We start from the raw sequence: 21253 nt of genomic DNA on the forward strand, positions 1-21253 counted from the left end.
CCCTGCACAAACAATGTAAAAACAAAAAAATAAGTTGGTAGTATAGGTGCTACACCACACAGAGAACAAAACCTATATTAGTAAACTGTGGAACAACACCAACTGATGTCATGTCCTACCATGGGCAAATCACACTGTTTGTCACATAAAGTTTGATAGTGTAGATAGAGCTTTAGCTTGAAAATTCGAGAAACTGTTTTCAACAAGTTTTCCAACTTTGCTATTGTCGACAACTACTTGACAAACTTCGGCAAACAGAAGTCTAAGCCTACACTGGAAAATTTTAGTCTGCAAACTCTGAGATTGAAAAAACAATTTGTTGGTAAAGTTTCAGTGTGGACTATGCTTAGCAAGATTGCCTTTGAATGCTGCTAACCACAACCGGAAAGAAAGAACAGTGTTTCTAGCATATTTCTCGGAAACCATTACAGTTAAAACAGACGTGTCATTATATACAAGGTAACAAAAGAAGTCTGTATTGATGAAACCGGTGAGGTATACCTGACAAATAAAACGAACATCGACCTCTTAAAGAAAACAAAGACCCGTTTTAAAAGTTACTTAATTTATTGCTTATTAAACATGTCTACATAAAATAAATTATCAAGTCAAAAATAATTATTTGCTATGCATACATTATAATGTGTTTTAATATAACAGTCTAATATATTAATATTGATAATTTATCGGCAATTCAATACATTTAATGGCTTATCTGTTTTAAAATAACTATTTGATTGAAATAAAAAACATATTTAATTTATTATCATAATGCCATTTATGATGTTTAAATATGAACCTTAATAATATTGCACATTTTGTTTTCCTAAACATTTTTTTTCGTATGCACAAATGACTCCCTGAAACAAACAAGATTATATTTAGGGAGCAATGGATCATAAGGCCTACATTGGACGTCTATGCGTTAAATGTACGACGTCAATGCGTTGAGTGTACGACGTCAATGTGTTGCGTGTACGACGTCAATGCGTTGCGTGTACGACGTCAATGCGTTGCGTGTACGACGTCTATGCGTTGAGTGTACGACGTTTATGCGTTGCGTGTACGACGTCTATGCGTTGCGTGTACGACGACGCGTCCTTGCGTTGCGTGTACGACGTCTATGCGTTGAGTGTACGACGTCTATGCATTGAGTGTACGACGTCTATGCGTTGAGTGTACAACGTCTATGCGTTGAGTGTACAACGTCTATGCGTTGAGTGTACGACGTCTATGCGTTGCGTGTACGACGACGCGTCCTTGCGTTGCGTACACAACGTCTATGCGTTGCGTGTTCGACGTCATTCTGTTTTTTGTAATTAGTTTTTTTTTCAAATGAAAAACAAAACGACAAGATAAAATATTTTTAAAAACAGCAACAAAAAAATACATGAAGTTATAAATTGAGTTTGAAAACAAATTGTTTGGATATCTATATAAGGCATAATAACAATACAGTATAAGGTAAAATATTAATATTGTAATTATACATAATATATAAAATATAATTTGAACTTAAATAAACACAAACAAGGTTTGTTCCAATTAAAATGGTTAAATTAATTAAAATTTTAAATAATTTTAATTTAAGCAAACAAGTTTCAATAAATAATAAGCTAAAAACAACAATTATTTGAATGATAATCTTATTTGAGATTTCAATGTTAGGTTTTCACATTTTTATAACAACGTTGTACAGTGGTATTTTTAAATTTAATAATTTCCGGTAAATACTAAATATAAATAATAAATATAGTTTATTATCATAAATTTCTTAAATTTTCACATTATTTTAAAAGCCCCATTTACTCATGAATTATGCATAAAAATTTGCATAACTAGCACACAATTAAAGAGTTGACAACGGGGAATGCATAAAACAAAAGTAATACATAAATGGAATGTTCCAAGAGGTATATAACATACCTAACTACAACAATAATAATAATAATCATTATAATTATCTAATTATCTTTATCAAAACAGCAACACTTTAAGCTCCGTCTACACTATCACACTTTATGTGACAACAAAATGTGATCTGCCCATATATGGACATGATGATGTCATATCACTACCATATTTTGGCACACCACACAAGTTTGATAGTGTAGACACAGCTTCAGTTGAGATGTGAAGCTACTTTGAATAAAAAATATTAAAATTTAAAATAAACTACAACAAATAAACCTGAGAAAGGAACACTGGAATAACCAACGACTCAGAAAGCTCGTCTAGAACCATGGGATAGCCAGGTACGGCTGGTGTGGATTGCTATAAAGGCTTACGCTTAGGCCTGACTTGCTTTGATCTAAGACTTAAGACAGGCTGATAGTGAAACTTATACGACAGGTGGGACGTCATGATTTTTTTCAGTTACATTTTAATCGTTTTAGTAAATAATTGAGTTGAAAAATATTCATTCTGGGCAATTTATTGTATAGTGGTCTAATGGTTAGGACGTCTTCCTGGTTCGAATCTCGGTTTGGGAGAATTTCTCATCTTTATTGTTTCAAATTTATAAATCACTTTTCATTATATCACCAGGCGAATAAATGTTCTGTGTGTTTTGTTTATATATATTCTGTATTGTATATAGTTCAGCTTCATTGTATGTATCTAGGAGTGTTCCCTTACACAGAGCTTGTTCATAACTTTTCTCCACCACTGCGATGGTGTTTGTAAGCCTGCTTGGAGGAGGCTTAGAATCAACATCAATGTTGTCTCAGACTTGATCTTAATTTGTAAGGGGAGCATTCCTAAATTTAAGACCATTATTACAATTCATCTTTGGTTTTCCAAAAAGTCCAATTTTTAGAATTAAATTTACCCAATATCAAAGAAATTGGGACTTAATCATTCTGGTTTTGGGAGAGTTTCTGGTATTCCAATGTCGGAAGAATTGAATGTCGGCGATTACAGTACTCTCATTAATACCCAGAAACACTCATTACCCACAATACCATCTTCACACGATGCATGATATATATGAGTATAAAGGCACATACTTCATTTGGTTAAAACTAAAAAGAATATCTTCAATGCTAACTTGCTATCATTATGGGATATTTCTGGTTTAATTTTTGTAAAAGGTTGTGATCCATTGTTTCAAATATCCATTTTTGCGATGTTTTTGTTTTACTACATTTTGAAAGGAAAATACTTGGTTTAGAGGTTGTGCTGCTGTCTAAGCAATGCCGTGACATTTTATGGTACAGCAACTGGTGTTCCTGCAAAGTAAACAAAACGTTAAATGTACATAACTCACTAATTAGTAAATGAAAATACTGTAAAGTATGGTTGTATTTCTTAATTGGAATTGGGCGAATGTTACAAAAGTAAAACTTTGTTCATAGATCAGACTGACATAATTTAGCCTGGAGGACGTATAATTGTAAAATAATTGTAAACTGCACACAACCAGTGGCGTAACAGATATGAGCACTAATAATTGGATAACTCCAGGAAGCCCAGAGCTTAAGGGGCCCCAGAGCATGAGCAGCCCAATGCAACTGCCCACCGTTGAAAGGCCCTTTATGAGTATTAAACCACGGGCCTTTACCCCCTGCATTACGCCACTAGAGTGGAGTTGTAGCTTGGTGGTTATGATGCTTGGCTACCAATCCAAGGGTCCAAGTCCTGTCAGTGTCAGGATTTTTCTAATGACAATTTATAACTCCACTCCCAAAGAATAATAAATATTAAGACTTTGTTTTATGTAAAGAAGGATAGTGAATGAATTCGCTTATGGTTATTATTATACTACTAACCTGATTATAAACCCATAGTTGGTTGCCTCCACTCCCGTGGCAGGGGAATAGAATAGGTTCACCTCCTTCATGACCGAATGGGTAATCCACGCATTTCTGTAATTTTGATGACCCTAATCTCAGGTCATCGTGCCAAGTAATCGCAAAAAACTAAAATATGCACAAAAAACAGAATTAAATCTCAAATTAAGTTAAAATAGACAGAGTTTACAAGGCATTCTTGACTTAAAGCCTTGTCTACACTATCAAACTTTATGTGAAAAAAAATGTGATGTGCCCATATATGGACATGTCATGTCACTACCATATTTGAGAATATCACTACCACATTTGGGCACACCACACTGTTTTTGTGAAACTAGTTAGATAGTGTAGACATAGGAAAACAATTTTTTTTAAACTTCAGAGGACATGGTTCGTGGACTATACCATTTCAGAGAGGGTTTTCAGCAAATTTTCTACTTTTCAACTCCTATCGCGCTCTTCAAGGAGAATAGGCTATTGTCGGTTTATTCAGGTAAAAGCTAGGCACGAAATAGACTGGTTAATTGAACATGATTTCTTTCAATCCTAAATTCAGGTGCAATACAAATTATTCCCTCATGTGGATAGTTTTAAATAATTTTTCTTTTTAAAGAAAAAAATATATCTTAAATCATAATCATGATCCACACTCTCTATATAATAATGAAGTATATTCTTCTACCTGTCTACCGGATCTTGGTGAGGGCGATTTAAAACATTTTTCTAGTTGGAATTCAGATTTCCTACCCATATTGACAGTAAGGCACATGTCAGAGGCCACAGAGCGCACCTGCAAATAATGGAGAGAAAAAACAAATATGTTTTTTACACATTATGGCTGTAAAAACTGACCATGTCATTAAATAAAAGGAATTTTAAAATATTGTGTAAAGTTGATGGTTTTGTTGATATTTTTTTTGATTCCCTTGCTTGTTTCCGTCAAAAGGTTTTGTCTAATGTCAGTAATATCTAAATGTTGTCTTGTTATTTGTTGTTTTTTGCTTGTACATTTTATTATATTTTATGTCTTTCAACCCTGTTAATGGTGACATATGGTCACTGTAGGGTGATGATGAAATAAAATATTTAAAAAAAATGAAATTAACTGGAAAGTGGTTCAATACTATATATTAACATATGTTACAAAATTGCCCACCCCATAGTTTTTTATTGTATTGTTTTTGCTATGTTAACAAAAACAATACACCTCTATTAGAATTGGTAATGGTACTAGATGACCAACTATTGTATTTACTTTCTCAATCTCATTATATCTAACCCCTTGACCTTCTTCCAATGACCCCACTGACTTACCTGACCCTCCGCTGCGTTCTTTGGCTCCACTGGTGGGTAGTACTTAAGAATATCTGGTGCAATATTTTCCATAAACCATGTAAAATTATGACAATTTAATCGTTTCTTTAAATTTAACTGGTCTGTGATATCACCAAAACTTTTCCCTTTAAGGTAAGGTCTACGATCGTAGAAATACTGCTTCCAATCGTCCATCCATGTCTCAATAACTCGCATTAAATTCTGATAACGATAAATTTGATAATAACTGGTTTAACAATATGATTTATTTTACAATTTAAGCTATGGATGGGATCATCACCGGATGAACTTATACACAAGATTCTCTACATAAACAAAGTCTTAAATGTCTTTGGGAGTGGAGTTGTTTTTTGTCATGAAAAAATCTGACGGGATTTGAACCTTAGACTAGATCGGTAGCCGAGCATCTTAACCATGGAGATACATATATATAAGAAAATACAGAGCAATGTAAACTATGAATACACATACTAAACACACATTTTCTCAATTTAGTTGTGGCTTGGTGGTTATGATGCTTGGCTACCACTACAAGGGTCCTGGATTCAAGTCCCATCACATGTCAGGATTTTTTTCTAATGACAAATTACAACTCCACTCCCAAAGACTTGTAATAAGACTTTGTTTATATAGAGCATCTTATGTATATGTTTGTCTTGTAAACAAGATTGCCACATCTTAAGGATAGTGAATGAATTTGCTTATGGTTATCCTTGGCAATTTTACTAAATATAAAAAAAAGCATATAAAAAGGTTATTTAATCATTTATTGTTGATAGGATGCCGATTAATATTGATCACATATTATCTGACTATGAATATCATGATTAAATATTTATTATAGTCGACTGCGATACAACTCAATAATGACAAAATTCGTCCCATGAGATTTTGAGACGAGTAATTAATATGTGAAAGTGAGCAGTCTAGGTCGCTCATGCATAAACTTCCGCAGCATTTGAGTATAATACTTTTGGATGAGAAGATCATAGCATTTTATCTCTAGGGATTATTATATATGTGTCTATACATATATAAATATATCAAATGTGTGTTACTACAATATTATAAATCTTTTGAGGTATTAGGACTAAAAAAATGTGTTTGTCAACCATTACCCACATTTTATTCACAAAGGGAAAAAATATTTAATAGCTGGCATCTATGCACTGAGAGGAAATCTAATATTTCTCCATTTTGTTCATATAGATATCGTCCAAATTTCCCCATCCCACCATTTAAAATTTGTGTTTCACAACTCTATATTTATTCATTAACATATTTTAATGAATGCTGAACTCATTTAGCAGCCGGCCACAATGTTTATGACTTGTTTACAGCCATGAATTTATTTAACATATTTTTAAAAACATCATAACTTCAGCAGCAGGTAGAAAACCAATCTTTCTATGACTTTAAATTAACTTTACGATAAAAACTCACTGTTAAGTTTACAACTGTTGATCGAAAAAGTAAATTCAAGTACAGGTATTTAAAACAAACCTTATTAATGACGCCACCACCACCCGGAACAGAATACGACATAAATTTACGATAGACATGACCGACACGAGAGCAAGGAACATCTTCCATCTCCCCTCCACACATCCAGATCTGAAAATTTAAATATAAAAAATAAGTCCATTTATTCTTTGCATGCGATGTTATACACAACATACCAACAGTGGTATTAGTAATCTATGAGTGTTGCTTAGCTAGATAAACAACCCTCCTGTCGTTCCATGTGTGAGGGCATAGTTGGCAGATTAGTCCATTATCATCAATAATCAATACACAGCTAATACAACAACAGTACACACATGTGCTTTCAGAAGAGAAATTAAACAGAGACACGCTTTTCTTCCTTTCAAAATCTGTAATTACTTTGATTAATAGACCATGATACCAGGAATTAAAAAAAACTGTATTCAATTTAGCTTAGTTTTGCTGTGGCAAAGTTCAACATCCTATATGGCAAGCCTAGGTATATAGTAGTGCATGCTAACCATAGAGGTGAGTGACACAACCATGAAGGCATGTTGTAAACTCTTTTTTTTAAATTGTTTTTTTTATTATATATTTAGGGAAATTGCCAAGGATAACGATAAGCGAATTCATTCACTATCCTTCATAAAGGTGGCAATCCTGTTCACAAGACAAACATATACATGCTCTACATAAACAAAGTCTTATAACAAGTCTTTGGGAGTGGAGTTGTAATTTGTCATTAGAAAAAATCCTGACATATGACAGGACTTGAACCCAGAACCCTTAAATTGGTAGCCAAGCATCATAACCACCAAACCACACCTCCACTCATGTAACACTGCAGTCAAATTGCAAGGTAATTATTCATTACCCATGATTAATTTATTCAAAAGGTAAATTACAGATAATCATTTAATTTGCTTTAATTATAGATAATTTGATTCTTGGCGAGCATCGTGTTTTTGGTAAGTGGTGAGAGGAAGAACACGATAAGAATTAATTTATAAATCTAGGTGTGGGGGAAATACTTATCATTCTTTTCAAAAAGACAAGTTACATTTAGAATTTATTGAACATTTTCATCTCACGAACACCAACATTTTGTAATGTGTAAGTCTATATATATATTGGTATATGCTGTCATTTTTTGTGATGATGATGGTGATGAAATTGTGATAATATTGTGATGATGATGATAATATTGTGATGATGATGATGATGATATTGTGATGATAGTGATGATATTGTGATGATGGTGATGATATTGTGATGATGTTGATGATATTGTGATGATGGTGATAATATTGTGATGATGTTTATGATGTTGATGATATTGTGATGATATTGAAGGTAATATTATGATAACATTTAAAAAATGTTGATGATCTTCTTGATGAATGGTTATCAAGAATTAATATTGCAGCTATCAAGATGATACCTTGAATGATATGTCATACTGCTCACCGCCCCATACATCCAATCCTTTATCGTAGCCTCCTAATTCATCCAGGAAATATTTTCTATCAACGGCAAACAAACCTCCGGCCATAATTGGAGTCCTGCAACAAAAATCAATAACATTGTTAGCTGTGTATAACTCAATAGACATTGATATCAAAAAGGTAAATTTCAAACATTGGCATCACGGTCCTTTTAAAAAGACAAACTCTGCAAATCAATATTGAAATTAGTAGTTTGTGTAACTCAATCAACCTCAAACTACCCTCGATAATAAATGGATTAGTCCGTCACAGAGGAAGGAAAAAAAATGGGTATGGAAAAACAATGTGTGGGAAAGTCATATCTCAGAAGCCCATGGGCTTCTTTTCAAGGTTTTATGGTACTGTATCACAATATACAGTTTGTATTGGTATGATGTAAACATTGACATATTTTTAACTGCCAGTTTTCAGAGGCTTGTTTTCGTGTTTTGTACTTTAATAATTTGATTCTGAAACTGAAAGTTCTGGTATTCGTAAGAAATTATAATACTGTAAAAACGTTGTAACTTATGCATACAAAGATTTTTAGAAATGCATGGTAGAAATATTTGTATTTATAGATCAAATTATGAATTAATTTACATAAATTGAACAATGATGAAGAATTCATTCAAATTTTCCGTATAATATTGCTATCTAGATGTATACTTAGTATTAAACGTATAAACAATAATTAATCCATATCTCAAAATATAAAAATAAACTATAAATTATAATATAAAGTAATAAAAGTTAATAAACACTCTGGTGTCATTTGTTCTCGAATATGGAAAAAGAAAAAATTAATTATTTGTGTGGGTCTTTTAATAATATCTCACACTCACAGATCAATAATTTCTGAATATTTCATGTACAGTATAGAACTACAATGAACGATGTCTATGTGATATGCACCATCTTAAGCCTCAAAATGGCTTGTTCAAATCCTATATAAAGCTCTTTCTACACTATCAAACTTTATGTGACAACAAAATGTGATGTGCCCATTTATGGACATGACGATGTCATATCACTAACATATTTTGGCATTACTACTATATTTGGGCACATCACACTATTTTTTGCCAAACTAGTTTGATAGTGTGGACAGAGCTTAAGAGGCAAACCCACAAGGGATGCTGAATTATAATAAAATTGAAATACTCGTACCTAAATGGTTCACTATTATGAACCCTTCGGAGGCGTTCTTCTTCGTTTATTGGTATCCTTTTGTAGTAGAGTTCCCAATCAAATGCCCCGCGCATTGCGTCCCCTGCTTGCGTCTCGTAATGCCAGTCATCGTTCCCGATTACGTCAATCATCGGGCACACTATTCGTTTTTTATTCAATGCAATACGCTCTAATAAAATTATAAATATATTAAAAATAAATAAAATGTAGTATAAAAAGATTAATATTTATAGTATTATGCATCTATAAAATGATATATACTTTGAAGTAGTCAGGTATAAAAAAAAATTGGTAAAGTCTAACCTGATAAATTTTTCATAACTTTTTCTTACCTAGTAACGGTGGCAACCAATTTACATTGACCTCACAATGTGAATCGAGAATTAGTATGACATCACCAGTTGCTGCCATGGCACCGGCTAGACGTGTGCGAATCAACCCTTCGCGTTGTGCATTTCTTAAAATCTTGACCTTAGGAAAGTCGGTCATGTACTTCTCCAAAGGTCCTTTTAAAAATGCTAATAAAATGAAAACAATAATTTATTTTTATTTAATCAGAAAATATTCCTATAAAAAGTGAATATTAATTTTTACCTATGCAAATATAATACAAGAGCAATTTATCCAATTAAAACAAAAACAAATTTAAATTAAGGTACTGTACACAGAAATAGTACATTTTAATGCATTGTTTAAAAATGTATTCATATTCCACAAAACACGAACATGAATAAAAAATAATAAAAATGCATTTTATCACAAAGTTTACCTCCTATACCCCAAAGTATTCAGAATTAAAGCTAATATATTATATATTTAAGTTTGTAATTTAATAAGCTTGATATAGTAGATAAATTAAAATAAAGGTAGATATTTTATCAAAGCCATTCTGTTGTATAAAATGAAAACTAAAATATATTTAATATATTCGAGACAGATCTAAATCAATAGGCTGAAATAAAAACTATTGTGTATCGTGCCAAAACAATAAATCATATATGTAGCTTTATGTCAAAGATTAAAATCCTAGATAGCACTTGAGAGACTAAAAGGCTCAAAAGACAATATTTTGTATACACAGTTGCAGTCATTCCTTTTTAGCTTAATATGTCATAGTCTAGCTTCATATTCATGTGTAATAACACAATCAGGGCTTGCCATTAATGTCATTACTATTTCAACTGTAGCTAGGGAAGGCTAGGGAAGGGTATCAACAATATGTGGGTGAATGTGAAAAACATACTTTTCGATAGCTAGATGTTTTTTGTTGGGTGGATGCTGTGTAATTAGCCTATGTAAAGCTTGGTTCCTACTAGGACACAACGCAAGGATGTAAGCACACCGCAATTTGGATAATCCATCACTTGTGATTGGTTAAATTGCTTACGTCGCTCTTACGTTGTTGCGTTACGTCCTAGTGGGAACCAAGCTTTAGACGCCCTATAAAAGTGTTTTAGGATGGATAGAACTTAAAGACATTGAAGGTGGGTGCCCTGTCTATGTCTGTCCAGCACCATTGCATCTAGTACTGTACTGGGCTAGTTAGCTGTTGATATCACTAGTCCATGCCATTTCGCTAATTACTATCTTAACATCGTAAACTGCGTAAAGTATGTAAATTTAACTCTCTTCAATTCAATATTATTTTATAAAAATCAAATTTGCATACACTAATAAGTTTTAATTATTTAAAATATTTTTTATGTACAGTATATGCAAATGGTGCATACTGTGGTGCATAATATTAATTAAACACAGCATGTAATACCACCCACGCTGGCTAGTTTTTAGACGTTTAATCAATGTTTCAAACTCTAATAACGTTAAGCTCTGTCTACACTATCATACTTTATGTGACAAAAATATGTGATGTGCCCTATATATGGACATGATGATGTCATATTACTACCATATTTAAGCATATCACTACCATATTTGAGGACATCAAACTAGTTTGATAGTGTAGACAGAGCTTTATGTGAAACTGAATACCATGCATCTCTTTGATTTACCACTGCTTCTAAATTAATGTTCTAGTAAGAGTAAGAAACATAGCTTGATTAATAATTAGTTAATACCAAAATTAATCCAGAAACCAATCTCCTTTTGTTTGCTTACATAATTGGGCTAGTGAACAAAAAAATCTAGTATGATGATGAAAAAAGATGTCTTTTTGTAAATATTAAGCTTTGTCTACATTGTATAAACTAGTTCTGACAAAAAAAGGGTGATGTGCTCAAATATGACAGATTTCATTTTTTTTAAATCTTATTTTATACCATAAAATATCACCATGCACTGCAATATAGTTTTACTCTTCATTTATCCTATATTTGATATCATATTTTAATACCAACAAATATGTGATGTTTACTACTAATATAAAATTATTTTATCTTCATTATATATTATTCATCGGTTAATAATATTGATTAGTTCTTTTACCAGTATAGCTTCTATGACAGCTGGTGTTAGCAATATACAGTAATGTACATCGTAACATTAATGTTTGTTAATAATAGTTTATTAGTTGTCAGGAAATAATCATTGAACACAACATCTGGAATACACAGCTACACAATACTGCATTGTGTGCCTAAAGCTCTGTCTACACTATCAAACTAGTGTGACAAAAAAAGTGTGGTGTGCACAAATATAGTAGTAATATGCTTAAATATGGTAGTAATATGACATCATCATGTCCATATATTTTTGTCATATAAACTTTGAAAAACTGCAGTTTTTATGTGTGGATTTGTAATAGTAACTGTATTTTTTTCTAAACACACAAAAAAACACTGGATTTTAACATGGACATTCAACTCTCCTAATACCAGACTCCCTCAAAAACTGAAACCTACCAAAAAGACAGATAACTGTCCTCTGTATTTCAAACACTACACAAAAAATAGGAACCTGGGAAATTTATGTCTCTTGAGAAAATTATCAGTTTTGGCAGACTTGACAGACTACAGTAAACGGTATTATAAGCATAATATTGAAATAAACCACATCTTATATTTATAGCTATATTATTTTGAAAACTAGCAAGAAAAAATACATATAATACATAATTTTGCCACTAAGCTATAGCATAACTCACCTTTATCACTAAAGTCATCGACCAATATTATCTCGTGCAGTAGTTGCGGAGGTGAACGATTCATGATACTGTGTACGGTACGCTTTAGCGTTGACATGGCCTCGTTGTGAAATGGAATTATAACACTAGTTGTTGGCAGCTTGGATAAATATTTCAGCTCTTTACATCTGTTTGTAAAATAAAAATATAATATATATTTAAATGATATAAAATAATATAATAAATAAACAGGCCTATGGTATTAAATACTGAAAAACAATTGAATATTACCATTAATGACCAGTACTTGAGTACAATCCAGCCACATAATTTAGACAGAATTCAGACACACGATTTTAGTAATCCATTGTTAATACAATTACAATATGAACCCCACTCCCCAGTTTTCACAAAAATTCATACCTACAGTAAGCCCTGTGGGACTATACTCGGGTCAAATAAGGTACATACAGTATTGTACAGTTGTGGCATGCTGTATAAAGTAGACTACCCGAAACATTATTAGAATAATTATGTTTGAAAAAAAAAATAATTGTATTATAAGTTAATTTGTATTATAAACTAAATTAATTATTTATTATCTTAAAAAAATAAAATGTAGTACAAAAGGTACAGATTCTCAGTACTGTATTAATAATCGAGTATCAATGGCAATCTATAGAAAACAGTGTCACAGTATATATCACATGAAACCTGTATCATGGCCATTGCCTAAATATTGCGAACTTGGTAAAAACATGTACAACCTAAATCTTGAGGTCAATCTAAAGATTTGCTTGAGGTCAATGTAAGGTCAACATGAAGCATAAAGTTCTGTCTACACTACAGTATAAAAGAAAAAATGTGATGTGTATATATATGGATACGATATCATATCAATACCATATTTGGGCACATCACACTTTGTACTGTAGGCAGAGAATACACAAAATGTATTTATTTGTGGGAAAATTACTAAAAAGTCTAGGGTACGTTAGATGACTAATATATAACTTGTGTTTATTTGCTTTATCTGCTTCTTAAAGGAAGGAAATGGTTGACAGTTAACTGAAATACCTAATTTCATAATAAATATGCTATCTAAATGGACATACCGCTGATAATTATATGTTATGGGATATTGATTAATTTTTGTTAGCACCTTGTCAATAATAACCTTGTGTTAATTGGTAATGATGAATGAACTTACGCTGTTAGGCTTAATTTTTTTTTTTCCATAAAAGGATAATGAAATAAAATGATTATAAAAGGTCCGCGGAAGTCAGTACGTAGAAACCACGTCTGTTGATTCATTTCAATCTATTACAAAAGGTCAGATCCCGCTAGGACGCAACACACGTAAACGAAACGCAAGCAAGTTGACCAATGGAAAGTGATAGTTCAAATAATCCATTGCTTGTGATTGGCCAAATCACTTGCGTTGTGCTTACGTCCTTATGTTGCATCCTAGTGGGAACCAAGCAATTTAATATTGAATATTAATAGCAAAATCATAATTGAAATGGGATTATACTGAGGTTATATATATTGTATAATAAAAATACCTAATGATTTGAAAGGAGACATTTCTTTATCTCATCATGAAACAGTGTTGTCTAATAAAATGTGCAATCTGTATAAACTAGTGTCTTTATTAATCATTGTTTTTTTTTACATGTTATTTATATATTGTTTTGCTTCATCCTCAAAAAACATCTTTTTTTAAAATAAAATAAAGAAACCTACAATCACCACCAATACATCACTTTTAACTTCATATATAAACTACTTGCCAAGTTCGTACTTATTTTTGTTGTTAGTCTGTCAGCCAACATTTTGATTTTGTCTTAGCTTAATAATTATTATACATATGAAACGCCATGTGTGCCAAAGTATTTATCTTTTTACCAATATTAAATTAAAATTCAGTCTAGAATCTAGACTACTTCATAACATGTGCAATAATTTTGTGCACATCTGTCAAAATCTATCTACTAATATTCATACATCATTCACGTTGAATGAGTGACTAACGCTTTTATTTATTGGCAACTTTAATCGGCACACTAATCTTCAGCTGACACACTGGTTTTCAGAATTAATGAGAGTATTAACCCTAATAGCCGTATTTAATGTCATTAAATTAATAGCCGTTATTGAAAATTAACTGTTATGTTATGATCTAATGCTAATTACATTATATGTTATACTGATATTATATATTTACCAGTAACTAACGCTTTGAGTATATAGATAACCTAGCAAAATTGAGTTGATTTTTTGTAAGACCAGTCTTTCTACATTTGATAATCAGACAGACTAAACAAAATGTAGCTTAACTTGCTAACAAAATGTAGCTTAACTTGCTAACAAAATGTAGCTTAACTTGCTAAAAAAATTAGCCTTGGGCTTGTATATGCATGTCATTGTGGTGAGAATTTTACAATAAATTCTAGAGTATAGGATTTAGGAAGGAATTGACTGGTCCAACAAAAGGTAAAACAACTACCTGGGATCCCTGATATCAGGAATGGCACGGTCCAATGACACCATATCGCTGACACGGAGGTTGAATCCATTAGCAGCAAAGTCTTGATGTTCTGTCTTCTTCATTTCTGCATTCAATTTAATTGGAATCCCATGTTCACCTGGTCCTAAATTCAAATAAGATATCGTATATTAATTAGTAAGAACACCAACATTTTGATTGCCATGGATTATTGTCCTAAACAATGTAGACATGATGATGTCATAGCACTACCATATTTGGGCATTACTACCATATTTGGGCATATCACTACCATATTTAACTGTGCCCATGAAATCAATCTACCTACTGTACACGATCAAACTAGTATGATGTGCCCAAATATGGTAGTGATATGATGTCATCATGTCCATATATGGGCACATCACATTTTATTTATTATTCTACTGCAGTTACTGCAGTAACTACTATTTTGTGTATATCATACACATTGGTTATTGTAGTGACTGGCTTATAAACTCATGCAGTTACTGCAGTATATAATGATTTTGACATGGTGAAAGTTTTCCTTTGAAATTTAAATTTTTATAAATATCAGACAAACATTTATTTTGATAAAAGAGAAGTCATTCATCATAATATAGTGAAAAACAAAGTACTAAAGCTAATAGATAAAACACATTAAAGATTTTTTTTTTCTGATACATTCAATTCCGAGTCAAATGGGCTGCTTTCACATAGTGTGTGCATCTCTTTAATATCTGAATGTGACGTCTGTGATAATGTTCCACATATTATCAGGCAGAAAGTTGGAACATGCACATTTTTTTAAATAAATGTTTGAAAGAATGAAGGATTAAGCTCTGTCTACACTATCAAACTTTATGTGACAACAAAATGTGATATGGACATGATGATGTCATATCACTACCATATTTAAGTCATTGTTAATACTATCATGATTCTATATCGTTTTTTCAAACTGTAATTCATTCGTCTAGCCTCCTTTGTACTAAAAGAATACATACGGTATTTTATGGAAAGTCAATGTAGAGTCAATAAGTTCAGTAGCCACTCTCTCCTTCAAAAGGAACACTCCATTATAATAGTCCTTTTAATATGCATTCTGTTACTAATATTACCATTAATTTCTTTCCATATTCATTCAAGCAGAATACAAACAATTCAAATGATATATCCAATTCAAGGCTTGTGCTATTATTAACCTATTATACTATAATATACCTACTGTATTTACAAATAATTTTTTTTTTCAAAGAGGAAACATAACATTTGTTACGTAGGGAACATATGAATTTCCTCAACTAAGGACTGAAAAAAATATTTATTTACATAAATGTTTACATTTTGTCCTACACCACTCCACTCTGACAATTACAGATACTCACTAGTACAGCATCTAATAATACAGTACTCAAGTCTAGATCAAATAATATTTAATTATAATTTTTAAAAAATTAACTATCAAACAAGATATCATGCTTTATTGTGCTAATGGGTGGCATAATAAATATTGATGATAATTTTCCACTAAATTTCTACTAAACAATAACATATTGAGCAGAGTTAAATATAGTGTTGTTTGTACTCAATATAGTATCAATAATATTGACTGTTTTATATGGACCTGAATCAAACACTTAAGAGCTCTATCGGACACCATATGTTGGGCATGAAAAATGTTTGCTTTTTTAATGTTCGATTATAGACAAAACCATAAGAATGCTATACGGTATACTAAAAAATTTTGAATTTTATTTTTAAAAAATACTGTACAGCAGGCCTTGTCTTTTAAGGCGAGCGAGTGCGATCACTCACCTAACACACTCCTAAACTGCCTTTGAGGAGTGTGTTAGGTGAGTGAGTGTGATCACTCACCTAACACACTCCTAAACTGCCTTTGAGGAGTGTGTTAGGTGAGCGAGTGCGATCACTCACCTAACACACTCCTAAACTGCCTTTGAGGAGTGTGTTAGGTGAGTGAGTCCTAACACACTCCTAAACTGCCTTTGAGGAGTGTGTTAGGTGAGTGAGTCCTAACACACTCCTAAACTGCCTTTGAGGAGTGTGTTAGGTGAGTGAGTGCGATCACTCACCTAACACACTCCTAAACTGCCTTTGAGGAGTGTGTTAGGTGAGTGAGTCCTAACACACTCCTAAACTGCCTTTGAGGAGTGTGTTAGGTGAGTGAGTCCTAACACACTCCTAAACTGCCTTTGAGGAGTGTGTTAGGTGAGTGAGTGCGATCACTCACCTAACACACTCCTAAACTGCCTTTGAGGAGTGTGTTAGGTGAGTGAGTCCTAACACACTCCTAAACTGCCTTTGAGGAGTGTGTTAGGTGAGTGAGTGCGATCACTCACCTAACACACTCCTAAACTGCCTTTGAGGAGTGTGTTAGGTGAGTGAGTCCTAACACACTCCTAAACTGCCTTTGAGGAGTGTGTTAGGTGAGTGAGTGTGATCACTCACCTAACACACTCCTAAACTGCCTTTGAGGAGTGTGTTAGGTGAGTGAGTGTGATCACTCACCTAACACACTCCTAAACTGCCTTTGAGGAGTGTGTTAGGTGAGTGAGTCCTAACACACTCCTAAACTGCCTTTGAGGAATGTGTTAGGTGAGTGAGTGCGATCACTCACCTAACACACTCCTAAACTGCCCTTGAGGAGTGCGATTTACAACACGCCTAAATTTGGTAAACTTCTACACACCAACATACAAACAGCACACCTACAGCACCCCTGAATGTGTTGAGGAGTGCAATTTGTAGCACACCTACAATTTTCAAAAGACAAGGCCTGGTACAGGTACTTTTTTAACATGATCATTAATTAATTCAATAATTTTTATTCTGTACTGACCTGGTTATTATAAACCCATGTGTTCTGTAAGAGATTTGTACTTTAGTATTAATCTCTGTCTTCTTTACACTATCAAAACTAGTATGATGTGCTCAAATATGGTAGTGATATGACGTCATCTTGTCCATATATGGGCACATCACATTTTGTTGTCACATAAAGTAGTTTGAGTGTAGACAGAGTTTTTCAATCATGTTAGATCAATATATAGCTATAATAACTATATTAATTATGGTCAAATATCAAATTTAAAAACATCTGATCATTCTAAATAAACTTATTAGGTTGTTTGACTTTGAAATTGACTTTCTCAACTTCCTTTTCTAAAAACAAATTGATCTCCTTGCAATTTAAAGATCTTATTGTGACAGTCCCGGTAGATAAACATTTACAGTTTTAGTACTGTACAGTGTCAGCCTAACTTGGTACCAGATAGTGACCTACTAAACAATTGAAGGTCAATTTCCATCATCAAAACAATATAGCGAAATTTACATAGAGAAGCTATCAAAAATACATTATAAGAATTATTGATTTTATATTTCCAAAGATATGCATTGTGTGCGTAAATTATGGAGATATAAATAAAAGTGGATGATACCCACAAAAGAAGAATAAAATACAGTAACAATTTTAAAATATGTTTTAATAGAACCAGATAAAATATTTAAAGAATTGGATGGATGGATGGTTTCGGCGGGGGATGTTTGTCAGGGGGATATTCTGGATGGACCTTTAAACATTGTATCATCTACTGTAAAGCTCTGTCTACACTATCAAACTTTATGTGACAACAAAATTTGATGTGCCCATAAATGAACATGATGTCATATCACTACCATATTTGGGCATATCACTATCATATTTGGGCACATAACACTTGTCAAACTAGTTTGATAGTGTAGACAGAGCTTTAAGCAACTAATACTTTATTTTATTTAGTCATTTAATTAAGATCCTCATCCCTACAGACAACAAGCAAGATATACTCTACATCACACAATAATGGTATATAAACAATATTCAATATCTCTCTGATAGATAATTAATTTGATCTACTTTTTTTTATACTAACTAATCATAAACCCGCTGTACTGTATCTAATATAAGTGTCAAATTATGCTAGGAACGTCCAATTTTAATAATCTTGAATTTCTATTCAACGTTATTTTCATCCTTTTCTATCTTCAACAATAGGCCACGCTTTCAACGTATTCTATTAATAGCATCACATTGTCTAAAATTCTCGTTATCTGAATTGGTTTCCAACAACCAATAATGGTTCTTGTAAGTACAGCGGTTTTGAATAAACTTTTACAATCATTGGTTGGTTGGCAACTAATGATTTTAAATACCACAGAGATTGCTTCTCATGCAAAATTATTATGATTTAGCATCGAAAATAAGTATAACATTTTAATTTTGTGAGTCAAAATTCTATGTAAAAATGTTATTTAACTTTGAGAAATCATGCCTACATATAAATAAAGACAATTGTCCGTGATTAAATTAAAGTCTGTTTATGGAACATTTTTTGTAGTGTAGCTACAAAAAACAGTGAGAAAGCCTTTAATACTTTATGTAATACAGTGCATTAGAGTATATTTACCTTCTCTATGTTTATCAGCTTCTATCTGTGTGTAATTATGCCAGTCAATTTTGATATTATCTCCATAGTTTAATACTTTTACATTTTTATCTCTGGTCCTTATATGCTCCTGTGAAAATAGCAGTAAAAAATCTAAATCTGAATAATCTATTAATAACCAAAAAGTTTATGATAAATAAAATGGACATAGGGAATTGGTACTTTTTTATACAAATTTTACAAATTTGCCGTTGAAAAATAAGGGGACCACCTTCCATCTCCTAAAAGTTCCTCATCCCAGCATCCTCGTCAGTGCACTTATTTAGTAGGGATAGGATTTACAGTTTACAACAGTGACAATAACAATAATTATTAAATAGAGGTTTTAATATCTAAATAACAACAATGTTTGAAAAAATAATTTCTGTTTATTTTTATTTGGTAAAATATTAAGATAGTGAGCTTAAACTTCAGCATATCACCGGTTAACGCATTATATTATTACGAATATTCACAGGACTGTTAGTGTTTTACATTACCTGAGGATTTTTGATAACATCATCCACGATATTTGCTGCTTCGCGTACATTGAATACGTTGTCAGCTGACTTTTCCTTTTCTTCGGAGTTGAAACCAACTTTGAGCAAGAATGGACCAATCATAAGTAAGAGCACCGCCATCCCAGCATACTTTACAATGCATTTTGGACGGAAACGCATTTCTAAAATTGTTAGTTGTTGGTCTTCTGTAAAAAATTGGTGTGGACAATGTTTACTTAATATACAGCAACTTTTATTAGCATTATATAACTAGACAGTAAGTTGTTTAAATAGACCCAATGCTTAAATTTTATAATTACATTTTTAAAAATAGACTGCTAATTATATTTTTGGATCCAAAATATAGGTTGCATACCCTACCCTTTCAAAATATAAAGTTGGGGATACTATGTTGGTCCTGACCTCCCTGTCTGGATTGGGATAGAATCATCAATAACATTTAAATTAGCTTATCAAGGCCTAGGCCTATCCTAGATTGTATAATTAATAATAATTAATCCTACCTGTACCACTGTCTGTATGCTAGCCTCTATTTTAACCTCATTACAAAAAAAATCGATTTATGAGTATACGTGGTATTTCCGGTATATTCTTACCTGAAACAATGAACTAGATTTGCATGGTAGGTAGGCCTACGAGAACTGTCCAACAATTGCTCCTACGGGTACACACAATGCTAAAAAACAAGACCGGTGAAGTAGGAAGTAAATGCACCAGAGTGTGTCCGCCTAGCCTAGCCCATCAGCTAGGAAAGAGCTGGGAGTTTATCGAGGAACAAAACAACGTAAAAAGGAACATGAACAAATCAACTAATATCTCACGTCATTGTAGCTCACAACGAATGATGAACTGTTGTTTAGTGTAATTAAGTTATCGGTCAATATGAAATAATTACCATAACAAAAGTTTATCCCATGTGCTTCTGTTGATATAGTGAGAGCAACAGCAGCAGTCAAGTAGCTACAGCGCAGCTCACATTACGACTTCTCGCCAAGTCAAAAGTATTTTTGGTTACAGAGGGCGCTAAAGGGTTTATAACTTTTATCAAAAGTTACAAGTATTACATTTTTTTTATGGTAAATATACTTATATTTCTTGATTTTATAGGACGGTATAATACGTCACAGGTGGAAAGACCAGTCCCCCGTGTCACTCTCTCAAACCTTGAAAAAGATACAATGCAAAAAATAGAACGTTAGTTTAAGTTCAGCACTCAATTTTACCCGAAAAAAATTTAAGCACAAAGTAGTAAAACACCGATTTAAGTATGTCTTATTAACATGGAATTTTACCCATCGTCGAGTGTATAATAAAAGCCTTTAGAACACACAGTTTTAACCGTGAAGGTATATCTAATTTTAT

The 21253-nt window shown here is 32.4% G+C and overlaps 1 protein-coding gene across 1 annotated transcript; it reads right to left on the minus strand.

Moving 5' to 3' along the window:
- Positions 1 to 566: 566 nt before the first annotated feature.
- LOC144841919 (polypeptide N-acetylgalactosaminyltransferase 10-like) lies at positions 567 to 20840 on the minus strand. The gene is made up of 14 exons (XM_078698216.1): positions 20787 to 20840; positions 20488 to 20567; positions 19871 to 20076; positions 19353 to 19461; positions 14881 to 15025; positions 12393 to 12559; positions 9622 to 9807; positions 9269 to 9458; positions 8056 to 8176; positions 6633 to 6743; positions 5109 to 5330; positions 4477 to 4584; positions 3771 to 3920; positions 567 to 3230 (listed from the first exon to the last, which is right to left on the minus strand). The coding sequence occupies exons 3-14, from the start codon at positions 20048 to 20050 to the stop codon at positions 3045 to 3047; spliced, it is 1875 nt and encodes a 624-aa protein (XP_078554342.1). The 5' UTR covers positions 20051 to 20076; positions 20488 to 20567; positions 20787 to 20840; the 3' UTR covers positions 567 to 3044.
- Between the last annotated feature and the right edge of the window lie 413 nt (positions 20841 to 21253).

Source organism: Antedon bifida, chromosome 5, assembly GCF_963402885.1.
Source record: "Antedon bifida chromosome 5, ecAntBifi1.1, whole genome shotgun sequence".
In the NCBI taxonomy this organism is placed as follows: Eukaryota; Metazoa; Echinodermata; class Crinoidea; order Comatulida; family Antedonidae; genus Antedon; species Antedon bifida.

What these genes read in the sequence shown, in the direction of transcription:
- LOC144841919 (XM_078698216.1), bottom strand. Translation starts at nt 20,050, where the DNA reads ATGCGTTTCCGTCCAAAATGCATTGTAAAGTATGCTGGGATGGCGGTG. An exon ending in TTGGTTGCCACCGTTACTAG is followed by an intron (nt 9,459 to 9,621) that starts GTAAGAAAAAGT and finishes TAATTTTATTAG; the next exon opens with AGCGTATTGCATTGAATAAA. An exon ending in GTGGTGGCGTCATTAATAAG is followed by an intron (nt 5,331 to 6,632) that starts GTTTGTTTTAAA and finishes TATCGTTATCAG; the next exon opens with AATTTAATGCGAGTTATTGA.